This window comes from Tenrec ecaudatus, chromosome 9 (assembly GCF_050624435.1).
Source record: "Tenrec ecaudatus isolate mTenEca1 chromosome 9, mTenEca1.hap1, whole genome shotgun sequence".
Lineage (NCBI taxonomy): Eukaryota > Metazoa > Chordata > Mammalia > Afrosoricida > Tenrecidae > Tenrec > Tenrec ecaudatus.
The window spans coordinates 151,208,909-151,231,397 of record NC_134538.1 but is presented as its reverse complement, the minus strand read 5'-3'; the positions used below and the strand labels follow the sequence as shown (position 1 = coordinate 151,231,397).

Sequence of the window (22,489 nt, the reverse complement as noted above, 5' to 3'; positions counted from 1 at the left end):
CACATCAAGGCCCGGAATAAGTGGCAGAGGCTCCGAAATCGTAGGGACCAGCAACCAACCTTGCGCTCAGCCTTCTCCCTCCAAGGGAACTGCACAGAAGGCACTGGGAGATTCCACCAGGAATAAGCTCTCTCACGTCTCCTGGGTGTGTATCTGTGGGGCGGGGCGTGTCAGGACATGCACAGACTTCGGTGTTCTGCTGAGCTTCGAATTCTGCCCCTGCACTTTGTCCTGAAGCTTGGGCTAGTCATTCAATGTCCCGGCCTTCCCCTGCCCTCACCTGTCATTGTTCTAACAATCAGGATGTTCTGTGTCTCTCCTCAATTGTGAGGAAGAGCCTGGAGCCGGGCATTGGCTCAAGTGCATCATCGCAGAGCATTGCTCTCCATCTCTGCCCTTGGCCTTCCCTGTTTTGCTCCCCTCTTGGCCACCAGAGGACTGCCAACAGGTCCCTGAGCTGCGGGTCTTTGTCCCTGCTGAGGAGTAAGGGTCCTTCGATGGTGCCATGACACCTGGGAAAGCATCCTCAGCAGTTGACTTCTGTGGAAGAGCAGCCTTCGAAAGCCCGATGGAACACGGTTCTATCTGGACACACATGGGCTCGCCAGCCGTCGGAGGTGCCTCCACAGCCGGGTTGGTGTTTGCGATGATTGAGGATAGGGATCTTTCAGCCCATTGCAAAACCGAAGTCCCCGCTCCACCTTGAGTGTATCCCCCGGAACCGGCCTTGGGGCCAGGGACCAGCGTTGTGTTGGTCGGTGTTGGTTTGCCTCTGCTGATCCTAGCAGAATGAGGGGGCAATGAAGCTGGCCCATTGGTGCCCATCAGGGACCGGCCCAGGCGGAGGGTGGACACCGGAAAGATCATGCAAGGGGTACTCAATGAACCTGAAGCCGTCGGACAGAGAGAATTGTATGAATGCAGAATGATGGGCTACACTTTCACCCCTGGATTCTCGGAAAGGCCTATAAAGGGTGCCCAAAGGGGAAGTAAACCAGATATGAGCAAACCTGAAATTCAACATAGCCTGGGGTCCCAGGTGAGTGACTTCAGCAGAAAGAGAGGAGGCCCACGTTCAGGTGACCTGAAGGGGCCCGTTGCCTTGAACGTGCAGTGCTGTCTTGCCTGGAACACAGTTCTTCTGGCTAACGTTTTTAATCTCCTTGATGTCACAAGAGATTAAATATTAAATCGTAAGACTTGAAAAAAATAAGGGTGCATAATGGGAACGTTCAGAATGTAATTGCTTGTATTTGTTTTAGTTTGCTACTAAAATCTCTGAAATCACACTGGATGTGTTTGTCTTATGCTAATGACGTCTAACCCAGTTTGGTAATCCCACGCCCTCCTCCCCCCAGTCAGCATCCCTACATTTCTGGATGTTGGTTTCTGCTTCGGTGGGCGATTGTTAGCGCTCGGCAGAGGTTATGTTGGCGCTACGTGCTGAGACTGGGGATGGCTTCGGGGGCAAGGACAGCACCCACAGGCTCCAGGGACATCAGTGAGAGCTGGAAAGCACTTATGTTGTCGAGATTGGGCCTCAGTCTTCAGGAGGGTGTGCATCAAAGCCATTCCCAGGGTCTTAGCACCATCCAAGCCACCATTCTAGGAAGGATTTGCAGATGACTCAGGAGCTATCTGTCTACTCCCCTAAGCATTGTCCTGTTTCAACATGTCTCATGTCTGAAGCACCTGTTCTTGGGATGCCGCATCCTCTTCCTTGGGGACCTGACTAGAATGCCCAGGACAGCTGAGCCTCTAACATCTCCTCCCAGATGGCCTGCATCCACCAAGGGGTTCCATGGCCCAAAAGAGACCTTGTGGTGCACAACTCCTGGGGCTGGCTCTTTGCCTGGCTCCCAGCCGGGACCATAGTTGTATCTTGGCAGCTATTTCCAAGGGTCGGCTCACTAAATTTCCTTCTGCTAACAAATGCTTGTTTGTTTTAGCTTGCTTTCAAAATCTCTGAAATGACAGTGGCTGTATCGGTCTTAGACTAATGGCTAATAAACAGCTTGCTAACAGATGCAGCAAGAAGTCTTGCCTTTCAGCAGTAGCTAAGTCAACCTCAGCGGTCCTCTGCTCGCCCATGCCACACTCTCCCCGAATGCCAGCTCCTTCCCTCCTCCAAAGAGCTAGGAGTGAGATGCCAAGGGCTGAGCAGGCGGCAGGAGGATGAGTGAAGGTGGGTGAAGCCTCCTCTCCTCTGGTGGGCCGCTCCCTACGCCAACCCTCCTTCCCCGTTGGCGAGTGTGTGTTCTCCTGCCCTTGGGCTCTGAGCTCCCTTCCTGGACTTGACTTCGGGAGCTGACTGCGAATAACACAGCGTCCGAACTCACCTGGGCTCCCCTGTGCCTCTTCTCCGCAGATCCGCGTCGATGGGCCCAGCGGCAAAGCCCACCAGTACGAGACGGTGCAGGCGGTGGACACGGGCCCTGTTCTCCGGGATATGGCCTTCTCCAAAGACCACGAGGAGCTGTTCATCATGTCGGAGAGGCAGGTAAGGCTCAGAGTGTGCTCGTCACCAGCCTGTGGCCATGCAGTGGCTCTGCATGAGCCGGTAGACAGCTGCAGGCTCCGAGCATGGATCCAGGGTGCTCTAAGTGTGTCCTTGTGTTAATGCTGTCTAAGGACTGAGCCCACGGGGGCTGAAACATTGACAACATCAGGGTGCCTAGAATCAATCCCAGGCTTCAACATGGGGTGGTACGTGTGGGTTCGGGGTGGCCAGTCTCTCCTCATTTTTGAAGAAACTGGAAGAGCTGTCCATTTCTGGCTCCAGATTTCCCTCTCCAAACTCGGTTTCCTGGCCCCAGGACCCCCGCAGGGATAAGGATTTGTTGCTGAGAGTGCTCCGTAGAGAGAACCTCATGGAAGGGTCTGTGTGAATAAGGGGTGAGGTGACGCAGCCTGTGTCCTAGTCATCTCGGGCAGCAGCAATTCTCTCATGGAACCTCGGGGGAAATCTACCGAGGCAAGCTGGGTGGAGCAAGCCAGGGCTGGGGACTGCTGGTCCCTGGCACACAGTAGGATGCGGCCCAGGTGGGGGGACTTCTGGGGCTCCCTGAACTCAGGCCAGGTATCGTATACCATCAGCAGGCCAAGGAAGGTTGAGCCACCTCGGATGGTTAATGCATCTGGGGGTACTTCCTGGCATCTCCGAATTCACTGCCTCCCTTGAGTGTTCTCCCTCCCACCCTGCTACCCCCACCCCAGTGTGAGTTGGCACAGCCGCACCTCTGCTCCTGTCATTTCTTCATGGGATAGTGGTTCCCGGGTGTAGTCAGCCCAGCCCATGAATATGAAGCGACCTCAAGGAGCTGAGACCCCTCTTATTCATCTTCCTGAGCCCCCCGGAGGACCTGCAGACAGAGTCTGGATTGTCCCAGCCTGTGCCCTCTCAGCACAGTGGGGGAGATGAATGCCACATTATAACACCCACGGGGCTTGTCCATTATGCCTTGGCGGCCAGAGGCAGCTCCGCCCTCCCGAGAGTGCAATGACATCTTCTCTGGGAGTAGGACACTCTGCTTTCCCAGCTCCAACCACACTGAGGCCCATTGTGGCCCCCCTCGGGGATGCTGCCATCGTTGGCAGTGACCTGATGTAAAGGCCGAGGAGGGAACCATGTTGCCTTGAAACTGGGGGCTCCTGACTTGGTCACTAGCAGGGTGGAAGGCTGCTCCCTGGTTTGTCTGCCTTCCTGCCTTGTCATAGAATCCACCCTTCCCAATCCCTGTCCACCTCCGAGGTCCTAGGAGCTGAGGTGAAGGAAGCCACTTTCTTGGGTGGGATGAAGGGCTCCTTTGGAGAAGACCCGAGAGCTCCCCAAGGCCTTGGGTATACCTGGCCTCTAAGGACTGAGGGGCCAACTTCAAAAAATAGATACAGGAAATAGTGTGGACCATTCCATCATCCTTGATAGCTGCACTGGGTCTCTGAGCATCGCTCTTCTCCTGGGCTGTACCGCTGGGTCCTTGGGTCTTAGCCCTGAGCCTACTCACCTTCTCTAATAGCATGGCCACCCCCCATTCAAGCTTGCCAGGCGGGGCATGCTGGGAACTGTGGGCTTAGCTGAGCTGGAAAGGAAGGCAGCATCAGACTGCATGAAGGTATCCCCCGTTCAAGAGCTGCTCCTTCCAGAAGGAGGGGGACTAGTCGGCAATTCCACCCCAAGGACCTTGCCACCCGAGTCAGGCTGGTGGCTCTCTCCTGCAGATGAGAGCCCATTTGAGCTTGGAGCTTCATCTTTTAAGAGCCGCCTTTCAGGGTCTCCATTTCGGCTGCTGGGAGATGGTACCCAAAGACTTGCTAGAGATATGAGAGGATGGATGCCACCAAGCGGGAGCCGGGTCTTGTTGGGAACTCAGCAAGCCAGGAGGAGTTGTCTGAAGGAGCAGCCCTCTCTCCTCAACTCCCTTCCATCCCTTCTCAGGCCAGGTCTTCCAGGACAGGGACACGGTCCCCGCTCCTTCCAGACCTCCCTCTGACTTGTCTGATGCCACACTGGGAAACACCGTGTGGGAAGACAATCTTGGAAAACTGCAGAAAAAGGTTGTCTCCAAATTTGGCAGTGGAAAAGCAGTTAGTGGACCTGCAGTGAAAGAGCATTCTAGAGATCTCAATGGGCACGGTCTTCCCATTCACGAGTGGAACACAGCTCAGGTTCCCACCTTCCTCGGCCCCGTGACCAGCTCTTGCATGTTGAAGGCTGGGTGGGGGAGAAGAGGTTAGGGTCACATGGTGAATAGAGGCAGAGAATGGCGTGTGTGGTGCACACATACACACACATATGTGCACATAAACGCTACACATTTCCCGACTGAGCTGACTCCTCAGTGCCTGAGCCCTGCAGGCCCAGACGGGCAGCTCGAAGGGTCTGTAAGGAGCCCTGAGAGCACAGCAGGTAAGCATTCAGCTGCTAACTGGGAGGTCGGCTGTTCAAACCCACCCCGCAGTTGTGAAGGAGGAAGACCCTGCCATCTGCTCCCGCAAAGATAGGCAGACAACCACGTGGGTCCGTGTCCCGCAATCACATGGGCTCGGGAAGGGTTGGCATCCACTGGGACAACAGCGGCCTTTTCTAGAGACTTGAGACACCAGGCGGCCCATGCACATCCACACTGGGCAGAGGCCGGTGATGGCCGGTGAATGAAGGGACTAGGGAATGAGTACCTTGTGTCAGGTAAAGGTGACTACAATGACCACTGAAAGTCAGGGGCAGGTGTTACCTTTGGGGTACCTTTGGCGAGGGCTGGTAACCAAGCAGGGGAACCAGCTTCGGGGTTCCCTGGGAGGGGGGCGTGAGACAGAGAAACAACAAACTCAGAGGGCTGGCCGTGGGCAGGTGACTTTGTGTTTTGAGGATATGGAAGGGCACCAGTGGGGTGAGCTGTGGGAAGAACAGGTGCCCAGTTGGAGAATGAGGCTGGCAGTGGGGACACAGGAATGGGGTGGTGAGGAGGGTGGAATGACAGTGTGCAGGTAGGTACACAGTGCAGGGCTCCCCAGGCTGCCCTGGGGGGCCCTTCAGGCTGCACTCCCTGTTGACAGCCTGCCCTGTGCAGGGTCTGCTCACCCCTCGTCTCCCCCAGTGGGGCACCAATGGCCAAACGCTCATCCTGGGGGCACTCATGCTCACTGCTGGGTCTGTGGCCCTCTGTCACCAGAGACCTGTTTTCTTTCTTTGTGAGCCCAGGTAAACCTGGCGGTTGTGTGTGCATGCACGCGACCATGTGTGTATGTGTGGGTGTGCCCGGAGTGCGTGCCTTCCTGGACCTGTGCAGTCTGGGTGCCCCTGCGAGTGCGTCCCTGCTCTGCACACACCTGGCTGTGTGGGGACTTTATTTCCTAGCTCCCAGAGGGTCCCGGGGAACATCCAGGCATGCAGAAAGCATGGCGATATGAGGCTGCCTGGCCCTGAGGGACGTGACAGGAAGTGTCAGCAGGGTGATAAAGGAGGGGAAGGCGTCCTGCGGCACCCAGTGTGACCCCCTAGAGAGCAGCAGCCCCACACCTAGGCCAGGCTCTTGGGTGGTAGCACCTGGGCGGAGCCCAGATGTCTCTGTGAGCTCCAACATCCCTCACCTGCTTTCGGCTCACCTGCTCAGAAGGGCAGAGGCCCCAACACATGCTGTGCTTTTGCCTCCATCAGTCAGGGCTGGTAGGGGGCTTCCAGATGCCAAGGACCCCACTGCCTGTCCCACCCCATGCTGAGGAGTAACCTGGAGATGCCCCCAAACCCACCTGTGAGTTAGAGCCTGAGGAGGCAGGGCGGTGGGGTATGATGGTGGAGTGGAGGTGGGGTGGAGGTAGCTCAACCTACTGGCCGAGTCTCCGGAAAAGCAGGTCCAGGGACACAGCTGGCCGGCTCCATTTAGAGAGTTCCCCTGACCCTCTGCTAGCCCGTGACTGGCTTCATCAGGCACCCCGAAGCTTGACGCTCTCGTCCGTCCATCGGCCGTTTACTGAGCACCTGCTAAGTGCCAGGCACCAGCCTGGACTGAGACGCTACAAGCGGGAAGACTCAGACAGGTGTCCTGGACTTAGGGGAGGCGGAGGCAGGGGAAGAGCACATAGGCTCCACGCCAGCGGTTCTCAACCTGTGGGTCTCAAACCCACTGAGAGTCAAATGACCCTTCTACAGGGGTCGCCCAATTCATAACAGTAGCAAAATTAGTGATGAAGTAGCAGCAAAAATAATTTTATGGTGGGGGGGTCACCACCACATGAGGAATTGTGTGAAAGGGTCGCGGTGGGAGGAAGGTTGGGGACACCGCTCCAGGAGTTCAGGAGTGTATGGGACTCCTGTATGCCAGAGCAGGTTGGACGCATCAGAAGAACAGAAAGGGGCAGAAAGAACAAATGAGCACAAAACCTCATCACCACTGAGTCAATTCCAACTCACGGGGCCCTGCAGGCCAGGGTAGGTCTGCCCCGTGGGACTCCATGACTGTAACACAGTGCTTAAGCTTCCTCACGCTGCAGTCCTTCCATACAGTTCATGTCATGGGGACCCCCAACCAAAAATGATTTCCATTGCTACAACATCACTGTAATCTTGCTACTGTTATGAATCGGGCGACCCCTGTGAAAGGGTCGTTGGACCCCCCCCAGGGGGTCGCGACCCACAGATTGAGAAACACGGTGGGTAACTCTTCTCAGAAGCAGAAGACCCGTTTTCCCCTGAAGGAGTGCAGAGGTTGCAGTCTTAAACAGAGCGGTGAAAACAGTCTTGCGAGAAGGGACACATTGGGGTGTAAAGGGGTGTAAGGAGTCCCTTTGCAGCCTGGGACACTCCCCCCACCCCAGGGCTCTCACCAGGTGGCTTTGGCAGCAGCACAGCTGTCCCTCTGTCATGGCTCCGCGTGGACAGAGCTGTGCACTCCAGTTGGCATCTGCATGTCTGACACCATGACAAGCCTATGTGGACGTCGACTCCTGGAAGGCCCCATACTGATAGCTCCCTGGAAAGCGCACGTTCGCGTGGCCAGGAGTGAGTGACAGCCACGCCGCCACCGCAGGCCCCAGAGAGAGAAGAGCCAGCCACTCAGTGCCACTCCGGCCAGTTCCCCCTTCTCCTCTCCCGCCTCCCTTCCCCGCAGCAGCCTTCACATGTGTTGGGAGAAGCTCCCGGAGGTTCCGGCAAATGTCCCCTTGCTTCTCGGTGAAGACAGCACAGCTCTGTTCCGTCTCCACAGCGCTAAAGGAAGCCAGACAGAGAAGACGCATGCCTCCCCAGGTCCCTGCTGCCACAAGGGGCTGCCACCTGGCTTCTTGAGGATCACAACACCTAGGAAGGATTCAGGGGGCCCTGGGGATTGCTTCACCCACTGCCCCAGCTGCAGTAGGCCAGGACACAGGCACTGGTCCAGAGTCACCGACCAGATAGAGAGGATGCCTGAGGACCCAAGACTGCTCAGATGGGCAGCCTCCGGGCCCCCTTCCCGTGACGGGGTTCTCCGGGGGAGTGGGAGCCCCATTCTTTTCGCTTTTTTTAACTGACACTCTCACTTAGTGATTCTCCACGTCTGGATGTGGAGGAGGGGCAGTCTGCAGAGCAGAGCCATTCCCCTTCGACCATCCATTTTTATGGTCCTCACATCGGCGCATCACATATTCCACTTTCTCCTCAAGGCCTCCCTGCAGGAAGTCTCTGAACCCCATCCCTGCTGAGGCCAGAACCAGCCTAGATAGATGGATGGCTGTCATGGGGGTGGACTCGTTCACGGGAGTCTTACAGACAGACAGCGCACGGTCCTCACCATTGCAGCCGTGCGAGCTCATCGTGATAGCTGCTTCAGCATACCCCCACCCCTGCCTCCACCCCCTCACTGGCCCTCCTCCCCCACCATGCTGCCCTGATGATGTGCCCAAAGCCAGCAAGGTCTGCTGGGACCCATGAGGTTTTCAGGGACTCGTTTGCAGAAGGAGCTCATCCGGCCTTTTGTCCTAGCCTGTCTTAGTCTGCAAGCTCTGCAGGCCCCTGTTCGCCATGGGGGATCCCGTTGGTATTTGAAAAAGCAGTGGCAGAGTGTCCAGCATCACAGACACACATGTGTGCACACACACACACACACCACCACCAACGCCTGATACACCAGCAGACAGGTGGTGGGACACAGGCCTAGGCAAAAGGACCTGAAGGTGGTGGGCAGAAAGAGGAGACGGGAGCCATCCAGGCTCCCCACTCTACCTCAAGAAAGAGGCTCCTTGGCCCCTCCTTCTTCCTTGGTTCCAACAGAGGCAGGTTGAGGCCAGAGGCCTCCTGCAGCCTCGGTGCCAGGGCTTCAGAACATCCACAGAGACCTGGGCAGAGGCAGACCCCATGCAGAGGAGGCAGGAGGAGGCAGCCTGCCACCATCGCTCCTGTTCCCCACAGAACTGCTTCTTGCCAGCTTGGGAGTCTCTAATCACCTGAGTGTGGTCTGGGAAGGGCTCAAACACCTGACTGAGAAGGCTTCTAATAGCCCAACATCTCCTGGGTTGAACAATGGCAGTAGCTGGACATTGCAACCCATCCGTGGCGAAGCAGAAGGTGGCAGGTGCAGGCTGCAGACGCCGGCACCATGGGGCATACGGGATGGACTTGGGCTTCACCCTGGCCCTCTGCACAAGTCTGCCGCCCAGAGCAGGCCACCTGTGGAGTTTGTGCTTCCATTTCTTCCTTAGTAAAATGGGAACGATGATGTTACCTCTCAGAGCCTTTCGGCTTACAGTGTACCCAGTCACTCCTCACTCAGGGACATGGCGAGGCTCCCCGGACCAGGTGTGAAACCCACCCTGTGTTGTGGGAAAGGAGACCGCTTTCAGCACAAATGGGATGATTGTATCATTTCTATAACTGCCAAATTGCATCATCACATAACTGCCAAACCACTGAGACTCCTGCCCCAGCCCAATGGACTGAGAACCCCTCCCAAGCAGCGAGCTGCCCTCTCACCGTACAGCTCGGCACTCATCCCAGCCAGGTGAACATCAGTGATGCCCAAGATAGTCTGATGGGAGATTTGGACTCTTAGGTGTCAATGTGCGATGTCAGATCGCGCGACGTTCAGTAAGTGAGGAGGAGCTTGGGGAAGTGCCTCCCACGGAGCAGGCTCGTTGTAAACTAAGAGCAGGGGCGGCATCACTGTGACTGTTCAGAAAAGGGCTTTTGGAAGGGCGGGCTCACTTAGACAACTCCTTCTTCGGCTAACGGCCAGCTCAGCCCAGAGATCAGCACCCCTGTCCATGCAAAGCCTCTCAGTGCAGGATGAGGGCACTCTCCCAAACCTACTAGCACTGCCCTCCAGGGACTGAAGGCCGGAGCCTATGCTGTCCCACTCACAGGGAGGACTGTGTCACCTTGAAGGGGCTCCATGGAGTTATCTTTGTCATCTCTATCCGATTTGGGGGTGGAATTTTAATACATGCGGATCCCATTATGACAAGCCGGACAGCCAAAAAGGCTTCTGGCTCCATCTCTTCTAGGAGTTGGAGGGCAGATGGGGACACTGAGTTCCCTTCTCTCTGCCTCCAACCAACAGAAGACGAGCAGGTGAACCAAGGTCGATCAGGGTGGGCAAGGGAGGCAGACGGAGGGAGGACGAGGCGTCCCAGTGATCAGGAAGCCGCGTCAGCAGCTCTCGTCCTGAACTCCATTCAGCCTCTGTCTCCGACCATTGCCCTGACAGCAGACTTCTCCAGCACTCATCGCCAGTGCCCAATGCTTTGGGGGCATGCTCCGTGCCACTGCAGAGGCAGCTAGCTGCTTGTAATATGCCACTTAGAGACAAGACAGGCCCCACTGTAGGGTAAGCGGGCAGGGCCAAGCGCTGCAGCTCTGCCTTGCTGCAGACCCCCATGGGTGTATTTAAGCACCTACCCTATGCCAGCGAGGAGCCCTGGTGGCCCTTTGGGTTAGGCCCCACAGGGTGAGGGGAGAGGGCTCTCCCATTGAAGGGCATTGACACAAGAGGGCTCCTACACCCACTGCAGCTGTCAGCCCCAACTCATAGTGACTGTATTGGACAGCATAGAATGGCCCAAAGGGGGTTAAGACTGTCAATCCTACAGGAGCAGACTGTCAGAGTTTTCCCCCATGGAGCAACAGGTGGGTTCAAACCAGCAACCTCTCAATTAGCATCCGTGTGCTTCACCAGGGCGGCTTTCCTGCTTGTGGATTTTGTTCTTGGGGAAGAAGAGCCATCCAGCTGTCAGGGACACACTGTCCTGTACGGTTGTGTGTCCAGGCAAGGCCTCTGATCTGGAGGTCCCAGATCTAGGGATGTTTCCCCAAGAGCATCCCAAGCTTCCCTTGTGTGGGTGACCCCCTCAGTCCCTTTTCCCTTCTTCCTAAGGGTGGGTGTGAAGGAAGCACATCTGTGTGCCTGCCGCCTGCCTAGAAGTGAGCCCCTTCCTCCTGCTCAGGTGGAGTTGTGCTTTAAGTTCTGCAGGAAGCAGCGAGCCTGGAGATGCCGGAGATTGGGGTAAACTGCGGACTCGTCGTGCATGTTGATGAGACGATTCAGATGTTAAGTAGGTGCATGTTAATTCCTGCCATTGTTCAAGATGACGAGTTGGCATCGGTGAGGCCACGTGACTTTAGGAGATGCGTGAAAGGTGGAATTAGGAATGGCAGCGTAAGATCTGCTGGGCGTCTTCAGGACGTTTCAAAGGTGATGAGGAGACAATGGAGACGGGGGTCTGACACTGCCTGGGAGACGAGACGCGTGGGGTCTTTGCAAAGGAACGAAGGAGGGTTGAGGTGGGGGAGGGGGCGAGGCGGCTCATGAGACTGATTGAATAGAAAGTTGAGTTGAACAAAGAGAGGGTGGGGAGAGACGGGCATAGGGTGTGGCCTCCTGAAAATGTGGCACAGCTGGTGCTGGAGGCTGTCTGGTGACCCGCCGGGGACTTGAAGGGAATTCTGAGAGTGACCTTTGGTATTGCCTGCCCTGGATTGAGGGCTGGCTCTGCCGATTTCGACCTCTGTGGCCTTGGGCAAGTTCTTGGACTCTGGGCACTACATCAAGGACCTCAACAGTCAGATGGATGCAGGCTGGTTCCTGGGGTTCGGGTGACTACAATGAATCCACTACCCTGTGTACATCCAATTCTTAACACACTGGACGAGGGAGGATGCAGTCAATCTCCGCTTTCCTCATCACTGGTCCACCACTCACAATTATGAGAGCTTGTAGATTCCATGGGTCAGCCAACGTACTGTAGGACAGCTGACTGGAAACTAAGCCAGGGGTGTTGCAAGCAGGGTCACCCAAGATGGATATGTCTTAGGGAGCTTCCAGACAAAAGCAGAAAAGGAAGAAAGGCCCAGAAAGCAACTTCTGGAAATTAGCCAGTGGAGACCCTGTGAGTCACAGGGAAGTATTGTCTGATTTAGTGCCAGAAGGGAAACCCCTGGATTGGACGGCCCTCAAGTCACACAGCACCCACAACAATGACCTCTGGGCTTAACCAACCATCGTGAAGCTTTCGTCTGGTATACGTGGGGTCACCATGAAGCCAGGCGGACTCAGTGGCCGCCAACAACAGATGGTACTGAAAAAGTCCTGGATATAATATGGTACTTCATGAATTCATTCCTATATCCTCTGAGGCCTACTGGGCTCAGAGTTGTTTGTGGGAACGGGTGGTGGTGGGTCCAAGAAAGACAGAAAGTGTAGACTGCCTGGATCGGCATCAACTCCTGCCCCCAAGTCTGTGTTGGCAGGTACTGAGCGCCCCAGTATCCCACAGGACTGGCTGTGGCCAACCTTCTTCCTTGAGGAAGCATGGCGGCCCCAGGGTAGGATTCTTACCTGCCACGAGGAAGACTAGAAGCACGAAGGAAGAGTGGAAGCATTTTCTGATGGAGATCAGCCTTCAGTGTGATTGACGACTCAATGTAAAGAAGAGCAAAACCCTCACAACTGGGCCAACAGGTTAAGGTCATGATCAATGGAGGAAAGACTGAAGTAGCCAAGGGTTTCATCTTGCTTGAATCCACCATCAATGCCCAGGGATACAGCAGTCACGAGATCAAACGACACAATTGTGCTGGGTAAATCTGATGCACGAAACCTCTTTAAAGTGCTAAGGAGCAAGGATATTACTTTGAGGATTAAGGCATTGCCTGACCCAAGCCATGACATCTTCAGTCACCTCATAAGCAGGAGAAGGTTGGACCTTGAATAAGGAAGACTGAAGGAAACCGATGTGTTGGAACGATGGTGCTGGGGAAGAAATATTGAAAGTCTTCAGACTGCCCAAAAGAACAAGGAGCTGTCTCAGAGGAAGCACATCTTTGCTCCTTGGAGGGAAAAGATGGGGAGACTCAGTCTTACATGCTTGGGACATGTTGGGAGAGACCAGCCCCTGGAGCAGCACGTCTTTCTTGATAAAGTACAGAGGCACTGCAGATGTCCAGGAGGTGGATTGTCACCGTGACTGCAGCCCTGGGCTCAAACAGAACCACCATTGTGAGATGACCCACAACTGGGTGGTGTTTTGTTCTGTTTTATATATACCAGCCGGGTCACTCTGAGTGACAGCGGCCTCAACTAACACCTAACAGCAACACGGAGAGGACCAATGCTCAGCTTCTGGCCATTGCACCTGAAGCAGGACCCCCACCCACCAGTCAGTGGAGGCTTCCATGTGGATGATAGGCTTTGGCAGAGCTTCGAGACAAAAGCAGGTGCCGGAGAAAGGCCCAGGGATCTACTGCTGAAAACCAGGCCATGAAAACCCCAAGGCTCATAATGGTTTGCTCCCTCTGTGTATGGGGTCACCATGAATTCAGGGTCTGGACTTCAGGGTGGACTGGCCGCTGTTCCTGGACTTGCTCCTGTTCACAGTCACGCCCAGCACCAGGGTCCCCGTATTCCTGGGCTCACAGAACTCCGGTCAGCTCTGAGCACAGCCTCCAACTGGACTCTCCCTCAACCCCTGTTCTCCTCAGAAAGTCACAAATTTTATGAAAACCCAGTCTTGTTCTCCAGCATTGCCATTCACAGCTGTGTACCGCTCACCTGGGATTAACTGCATCTTCTCAGATGGGCCTTCCTTTAGAGAACACTGTGTATTCTCGGATATGTATTACTCCGTCTCAGCTGTCTACGTTGAGAGCCGATGGCCCAAAATACCTAAATCCACGGTGATGCGAGAGAGGGCGTTTGTTTATTTTTGTTTCTCTCCAGAATGTTTCGGCAGACTCTACCACCTTCGACATCCTTTCTGCCCCTTGTGGGTGCACTTGGGTATGAAGAATTAACCAAGGGGGCAAGGAAAGAAACAAGTAGCACTTTATTTTAGCATTTTATATGGGAAAGTTAGGCTTTGTCAATATTTAGACATGTTTATTCCACCAGGAAGGAATCTCCCTTGGAGAAAGGCGCCGAGTTTGGTACCAAAGAAGTTCAGCAAAAAAAAGGGGGTTAAAAAAAAAGAGGAAGACTGTCAATGAAATAGGAGCAATGCAGTGGCTGCAACTATTGATTTCAAACGTAGCAGTGGTTTTCCGGATGGCGTCGGACCCGGGGGGTGGGGGGGAGGTTCTTTCTGTTGTCAACCGGGTCGCAAGGAGGCGGAACTGGCCAGAAGGCCCCGCACAGCCACAGTATCAAGGTCAGGGTTCAGTGGTCTTCTTGCATGCAGAAGACGTGGGTGTGATTCCTGGCCAGGGGTCTTGTGCATTGCTCGGATGCTGAACACGTGTCAAGCAGAGCTTCCGGACGAAGAGAGACTCAGAAGAAGGGCCTGGAGATCTCCTAGGAAAAGCAACCAGTGCCACCTGGGCGGATCATTACAATCTTCGATGCCACACTGAGGTGTTCTGGTTATGGAAACATAGTTAAGTCTTTCTTTTCTCTTTCTTGGGAATGCATCTGCACATTTGTTCCATCTGCTGGTCTCCTCTGTGCTGACTAGCAGCCGTCAGAAGTAGGCGGCTTCATTTTCCCAGAGAGCTGAAACAACAAAGAGGGAACCCCCCCCCCAGAACACAAGAGACCCCCCCCTTCTGGATGGGATGCCTGGGCTGCGGAAACCATGGTGAGGGGAAGGAGGCTGTGTAGCTGCTGTGTTAACATCGAGGTGTGATTTTGTTGCGCATGCTACAGCTGAAAATAAATGAATCCCCCTCCACCGTCTTTGAACATGTGGGGACTCTGGGCTAGCCTGCTTCAGAATATTCCCAAGGCAGAGGTCTGCCCCTTCCGACCCATTCGTTTAGGGACATGTACATGCAATATCTTCCGTCCAATGTGTCGCGTGAAGAGCGGGTGTGTGTCGGTCGGAGAAGTTGGAAATCTGCAAGCTGAGGCTCCACCGCCACCACATGCGTGTCCCCATGAGATAAATGATGGTCAACTCCAGCGCTTAGTGGGCGCAGACAACAGGGTGCTGTGGGCATCTTCTGCCTCTGAAGGGTGCGTTTGTGCATGGCAGCGCTGAAAGTCACATGCCTGTGTAATTGGACCCTCGGCCTTAGAATCTCAGAATTGCCAAGGGCTAGACCAGGATTTTCAAACCTAATGAAATCCATCCCAACAAATCGCACTCACCCCTATTAGCGACAATCACTTTATTAGGGATGGTCAAATGCATTCCCGCATTCATAAAATCCAATTAAAGCGAAGAGCCTGTTTTATCTTTATCTCGCTTTTTCTTTTTTTTCCCCTTTCCTAATTTTGTGTACATTAGATAATGTGATCATGTTAATAAGTAGGACATTTATGTTTTTCATAAATAAATACTTGGAGCACATGCTCCCAACCAGCTATATCTCCCTACATACAGAGAGATAGATATGCATATATATATAAACATATGATATTGTTGCATTGTGCTACAGTTAAAATATATGTAACATATAATCTAATATATAAATATATAACATGCATATATATTTGTGTATGTATGTATTTTCCCTCACTTGGATGTGTAACAAACCCATTTCAGGAGATTTATATATATTATATATATTAATATATATTATATATTTATATATATATATATTTTTTCCCTCTCCCATTTCATGACAGCTGGTTGTTAGGGTAGAAAACTTCGCAGCTGTCCGTACAGGAATTGTGTCTTGATGTCTGCGTGTCATGCGCCCCATACTTTGTAATCCTGTCCCCAATGCATGCTGGAGTTTGTTGTTTCAGGACCGCTCAGGGGGCCCGTGGAACCCACTGTGCAGAATCTGGGTGGAATGTGGGTCAGTTTCTTCTTCCCCCTTCCCCCCACATGTGAGCCCCATCCCTCCTAGAACTTTCCAGGGCCCAGCAACCCCTATCGTGAGGAATTTGAGATTGTGCTGACAGATAAAGAAAACCCCAGACACGCAGTCGGCATTGTTGTGGCTGTGGGGATGAAGCCTGGCAGGGGAATATCCTTGTATAAACAAGGCCAGAATGGCCGTTGGAAACCGGCAGCCCATTTTCACAGATAGGGATCTGTCAGGCCAGCATTAGCCTTTTCTCATTATGCCTCCTATTTCCCACTCAATTCTCCTCACCCCTCATTTCATCGCTATTCTTTCCTTGGCTGGAACCTATTTTTCTGGTGTTCCTCCCACCTGCCCCCCTACTTCTCCCCTGTCTTTCAGCTCATTCTTGCCCACCTATCCCCGAGTCTTGGGGGGCGGTGAGGGGTGCCTGGGAAGCATCAGGCCAGTGTTTTTCAAACTGCTGGATGTGACACATTAATGGGTCAAGAAATCAATTTAGCAGGTCACAAAATCCATTTAAAAGGTCATGACCAGATTTTTTTTTTAATGGAATAGGACACAATAGAACAGAACCGTGTCCATCAAACAGAGGAAGGAGAACTATTATTTATGAAACCATTTATGTGCACATATGTGTGTCCTGGGAGACGATGTAAGCAGAGTTCTTGGCGTGAGTCGTGGCTGACTAGAAAGCCACCAGCCTGGGGGACAATGTCCTGCAGACGCTGGCAACAAGTTGCTGCTGGCTTTGGCTTCAAGCATCTGACCCACATTCCAGGCTGGGCTCAAGTCATTGTCTTTCCCTCGTTGGCTTTTTTATTCAATGGTTTCCCTCTGGGTCAGTCTCTGTTCGGCGCTGCGTTTTTGACAGATGGTATGGCAGCTGTGGGCAGTGGGTAGAGCATGGGACCCAGAGTAAGGCTATCGGGATCAAGGCCCTGACTTTCTGAGGCCTGAGCCTACCCCCTGAGTCCACTGTGCGTCTCAGTTTCCTCCCCTGCTGACCAGATCAATGCTGTGCCTCAGGAGCACATGGACCATGAATGTATTTTAAGGCCCACAGAGTGATGGAGAGCCCATAAGGACTAGAGGGGCCCAACCCTGGAGAGTGTGTCCTCTCTGAGCATCTCCCAGGTGTTCTGATGGCTGAAAGAACCAAGATGGCAGCACCCCTGGGGCTCACAGTACCAGAGGATGCCAGGTCTCTCAGGTTGGGAAGCCTTGGTTAAGATGACCACAATGTCCTATGGATACCTGGGAATTTAAGCCTTAACTCTGTGTGCAACTGCTTCTGTGGTGGCACAGATGGTTAAGCACTTGGTAGCTGACCAAGCCCCCTCAGAGGCACCTCTGAAGAAAGGCTGGGACCCAGCCACTAATGGCGCAAAGTGTGATCCTAGTTGGTTGGTTGGTTGGTTGGTTGGTTGGTTGGTTGGTTGGTTGGTTAGATGGTTGGCTGGTTAGTTGGTTGGATGGTTAGTTGGTTGGCTGGTTGATTGATTGGTTGACCCATTAGTTTGTTTGTTTGTTTGTTGGTTGGTTGGTTAGTTGGCTGGTTGGTTGGTCGGTCCATTGTCAGCTCTGTGCATGCCAAAGGCATTCAAACATGGACATGACAGGTTCTGAACACACTCAAACCCAAACCAAACCCACCACCATCAACTGGATTTCATTGCAAAGTGACCCCATAGGGCAAAGTAGAGCTGCCCCCAGAGGGTTTCCAAGGCTATAAATCTTTACAGAAGGAGTTGACCTCTTCTTTCTCCTCCAACATAGCTAGTGGTTTCGAATGGCTGACCTTTCAGTTAGGAGACACACACTTCAAGCACTGCAGCACTGGAGCTCCTGTGTAGGGTTTCCATGTAGGACTCCTGCTCACCTCCTGCTGTCTACCAGAAGAACTGCAAGGGCAGTGCCAGCTATTACTTCATGCGCCTCCCCTGGCCTGCAGCCCCGACCCTGATGACTGTCTTTTCTCCCCCAGGGAGCTGAACACGCCCCAACCATGCCACAATCTTGATCTTTCCTGGCTCTGGCCCTGAGCCAGAGGCAAGGGCTCTCCAAATGCCCAGGCTTGCAGCAGGCATGTGTGCAGTGGAGGGAACAAAACTAATTACTGCCTGCCCAAGAGCCGAGTCTGGGTGGCACGCCCCAAGAGTGGCCAGCTCAGTGAGTCCCACAGCCTGCTCTCTGCACACATCTCCCTGCTGGAGCCTGTGCTGCCCAGGTCCCTGCCTCGGGCCATTAACAAAGGGACCGGTCATTATTAACCAGTTGGCATTGACTGATGGCACTGAACTTGCTTGGCCACACATGGGCTGGTGGCAGGCACTTCATTGACCCCTGGAATTTGGAAGTTAGTCTGCCATGAAAATAAAACTATCAACGAAAGCGTCACAGCGCCACTCCCCCCACCCCCCACCCCAACCCCTCGTGAGACTCAGTTCAGCAGTCTTGGCTGATCTCCATACCATGCCCACCAGGAGTCCCCTGAGGAAGAGTCCCTGGGCTGGAACTCCCAGCCCCTGGCCCTGCCCCTGCCAGGCCTGTGAAATGAGGAGAGGGGGCCCTGTCCCTGACCCAACCCCGGGAGCCTGCATGGCCTCGCAGGCTGGAGAAGATCTCGCCATGTGGGCTTCTAAAGCACACTGGCCGAATTACACCTGCTTTGAGAAAGTTCCCTGTAGAAAAGGATTGTTTGAACACGTGCTACACTTATTTACCCCGTCAGGGTATACGTGTGTGTGTTTCTGGTTGTGATTTACCAGAACGTTCCCAGAGCGAATCGGGTTTTCTTTCAGCAGCTCACACACATTCTGTTTTGTGCCCTTGCTTGCAGTCCCCGCGGTGTGACAGCTCTCTTCCCACTGCCTCCCTGTCCTCGCCAGCTGTGAGCGAGTTCCACTTTCCATCACTCGCCCTGCTGGCACAATGGTGAAGTGCTTGGCTGCTCGTTAGTAGGTAAGCAGCTGGAAGCCCCTGGTGGTTCATTGAGACCAGAACCGGGCAATCTGCAGCCATGAAGATACAGCCTAGAAAGCTCTACCACGATTCAGAGGCATTGATTCTTCTTTGGTCTTCCCGAGCCCATGTCCAACTTTCACGTGCACATGAGGCAACTGAAAATACCTTGGCTAGGGTTAGGTGGTGGAGAAGAGCATTGGGAGTCCCACGGGCTGCTGAAAGGACACACCGATCTCTCTCAGAAGAAGTAAGGTCAGAGTGCTCCTTAGAGACAAGGATGGCGAGACTTGGGGACATACTTGTCGGGAGAGACCAGTCCCTGGACAAGGACATCATGCTTGGTAAAGTAGAGGTTGGCGAAAGCCTTCCAGGAGATAGATGGCCGCCATGGCCGCCACAATGGGCTCAAGTAGAGGAGGGATTGTGAGGACGGCGACAGACCGGGCATAAGGTCACTATGGGTCAGAGCAGATTTGATGGTGCCTGATCACAACAGAACACTCTGTGGAGCCACGTGGCCTCGCTAGGACTGAGGCGCACCTACCAACCACAGCGTATGTATCATGAAATGTCATCCTCCTTCTAACTCAAGTTGACCAGCTTTGGTTGCTCGCCCATGACAGGGTGGAGGAGCCCTGGTAGTGCTGTTGGGTCAGCATGAGGACTGCTAGAGGTGGGCAGTTCAAATCCACCAGCTGCTCCTGGGGAGGAAGGTGAGGCTGTCTGCTTTCATAAAATTTATAGTCTCAGACACCCTCCGCAGGGTCACTGGAAGTCAGAATAGACTCAATGACACTGGGTTCTAGACTTTTTTTTCTTCTCTTTTTTCAACAAACTGCATCACAAATCTGATTGGCTGCCTGGTTTGGGAGATAGGTTTTTTATTGGCACTCAGCCATGGCAGCTCATTCCTTGACATCTTGTTTGGGCTGTATTTCCACACCAGCCAAGCTCTCTGGCCCTTTGTTGAAACACGTGGACTTTCTTCTGACCAACTGGAGGCTAGACCCCAGAAAAGACCTCTTCGGTAGGCAGGGCCCTTGTTCTCTGGAGGCTTCCTGTGGATGGGAACAGAGCTGCAGGTCTTAGGTTCCCATTGCCTGGGCAGGCACAGCGCATGTCCTTCCCAATGGGCCTCTCTTGCCCCCTGCCCATGCTCAAAGACCATGTCTCCTTGGATTGCAAGTCCCCTCCCACCTCCAAGCTCCAGGCCCTGCAGGATGGAAAGGGATGAACACACCTCTCGCCATCAATCGACACGGGCGCCTGGCAGCTGCATGTGTCAGAGCCGGAGACCTGTGCTCAGTAAGGTTTCAGTCGCTGGGTGATTTGTTTCGTTTTTGAAGCAGATCGCCACAGAGCCTTAAAACTCAAAACTCTCTGCCACGAGTCAATTCCTTCTCCTAGTGACCCTGTAGGAAGGGTCCTGCCCCTGTGGCTCTCTGAGCTGTAACTCGCTATGGGAGTAGAAAGCCCCGTCTGTCTTCTGAGGAGTGACTGGTGGGCGCAATGCGTGACCTTGCAGGCAGCAGCCCAGCATGTAACCACTGTGTCTCCTGGTCTCCTTCACTCAATTCACTGCATCCCGTCGATGCCGACTCACAGCGACCCTACAGGACCGGGGAGAGCCGCCCCTGTGGGTTGGAGAGTCCAAAGCCTCATCTTGCTCCCAGGCAGCAGCTGGTGGTTTCAAACTGCTGACCTGGCCATTAGAAGCCCAACGCGTAACCATTATACACTTTAGGCAGACTCAATTCTTCAGTCCATCTACTGGCCATTTGTATCTCCCAGGGATCCCACAGGACAGGAGCTGGACTTTTCTGTGTGATTTGAATCATGTGGATACTCTTCATTAGTCCTCATCCTGGTTTGGGAAGGATGGGAAACCCTAAGGGAAATGGCCTTCCCATTCCTTATTAAAAAATAAATCCCAGGCGGGTGGGTCAAGTCTGCAAGTGTGAGCTGACTCATGCCTCCTCGCCTCAAGGCGAAACCTTGGCTGGGAGCCCAAGTGCCAGAGAGCCTTAGACTATGAAATTGCTCTGGCCACTGCCTCCTGAGATGACCACTGTCTGGAGCAGATCCCACAGAGCCGCCTGAAAGGAAAAGGGGACCCAGTGAAGCAGCCCCTGCAGCCTCCCCACAAAACTCTCCTAGGTCCCACCAAGGCGCACAAGGCAAACAACACCAGCGTTTTAAATCAAAACAAGACCAATAATTTTACGTGACAGGAGTACTTATCCGCTGCTCTTTCCATGATGAATTTATCCAGAGGCTCAGCGCCTCCCCCAGATGTCAGCCCATAACTCAGGGAAGGCTATAACCCACCGGCTATAAAACGGAGCCCACCCCCGGCACAGAGGAGCCGCTGCCCCGTTTCTGGGCCAGAAATGAGCTCAGAGATCCCACCTGGCTGTCCAGGGAGACGAGAAATGGCTTTCCCTTGAGAAGCAATCAGTCTGGCCTTCCACCCAATCCCTTCTCCCCTAGAAGTATGTAGCCTTAATGGCTGGTAGGGTTGCCCTCTTCCCCCCATGCCCATCCCCCCACCTCCACCATAGTTATAGCAGGGCTAACTAGATCGGTGGGGCCCAGGCAAGAGTGAAGCTCCGAGAACTGCAGCCTCCTTCAGAAGCCTCTCTCATCAGCTTACACGGCTTCCCACAATTCCCTAAGTCTTTCTTGCTGGGCTTCGCTCCCCACAGGTACCCATCAAGGACAAGCAGGGGTCCCAGAGAGAGGCAGGGAGGAGGGGGCCACTGCAGGGGTTGGAGGGAGAGAAAGGGAGAAAGCTACTGGATCTGGCTGTGATCTGTCCAGTGTTTGTACTCCACAACCCGGGCTCTTTATTTTTCCTTATAAATTGTATTGTTTTACTGTCGCTGCTGTTATGGAGCAAAAGCTACACCAGTTAGGCCGTGTCCACAGGTCTGGTCCAGTGCCCTTGACCACAATGTCTGACTTGGGCAACCACTCTTGGCTCCTTTTTCTGAGTTGTTCCTCCCCCTTCCCGTAAACTCACTGGCCCCCTAAGGTTCCCGCCTCTTGTTTTGAGGCAAACAGCCTTTACTCGTGAAACTAAACTACTGTCTGGTTTCAGAAGACTTCCTGGGGGTAGTTTGGGTTTAAGGTTTAAGGATTATCCTCAAGGTCATAGTGTCATGGATTCATCCAGCTGTCTTGGCTCCAGGGATGTCTGTTCCATATTTTCCTCCTTGTGATCAGGATTCTCCCACAGAGGCTTTGGTAGCCGGGCACCATCTAGTTCTTCTGGTCTCAGGACAAAGGAGGCATTGTTCTGGGGGGAAATTCACCACACATTCCAGATCCTCCTCCTGTTCCTGACTTTTCTTCCTCCTCTGTGGTCCCAGGCGAATAGGCCGAGTGCTGCCCCTTGGATGGCTGCCTGCGAGCTTTTAAGGCCCCCAGCACGAAGCAGTAGACAAGGGGATAGAGCAGAAACACTAAACCACTAAACGAGGAACAGCGATGTCACATGAAGCCCATGAAGTGTTTGCTTGTCACTAAGCAACCACCACCGCAACTCTCCTTTTGGTCACTGCAAATATAGCCAGCACACCACTTGTGCCAATTCACCTTTTTACAAGTGGACAGTCCTTTGGCAGCACTTACAGCAGCCATACCTGTCATCGATACATGACTGTACGCTGCACAATACGGTCTCGTTGCCATGATGAGGGGCACTGCCTGCCCCCACCAGCCCCCATGCAAGGCAGCCCCCATGCAAGGCAGCCCCCATGCATGGCTGCCCCATGCACAGCGGGACTGGCCTCCGGTGTCTCACAGGGT

General features: G+C 53.8%; 1 protein-coding gene across 1 annotated transcript in view; it reads left to right on the top strand.

Moving 5' to 3' along the window:
* Positions 1-22,489, top strand: part of PLXNA4 (plexin A4) — a 457,211-nt gene that overhangs the window by 282,759 nt on the left and 151,963 nt on the right. The window contains exon 4 of the mRNA XM_075558680.1: positions 2,369-2,500. Within this exon, the coding sequence (XP_075414795.1) occupies positions 2,369-2,500 (132 nt within the window). The remainder of the gene's footprint in view (positions 1-2,368; positions 2,501-22,489) is intronic.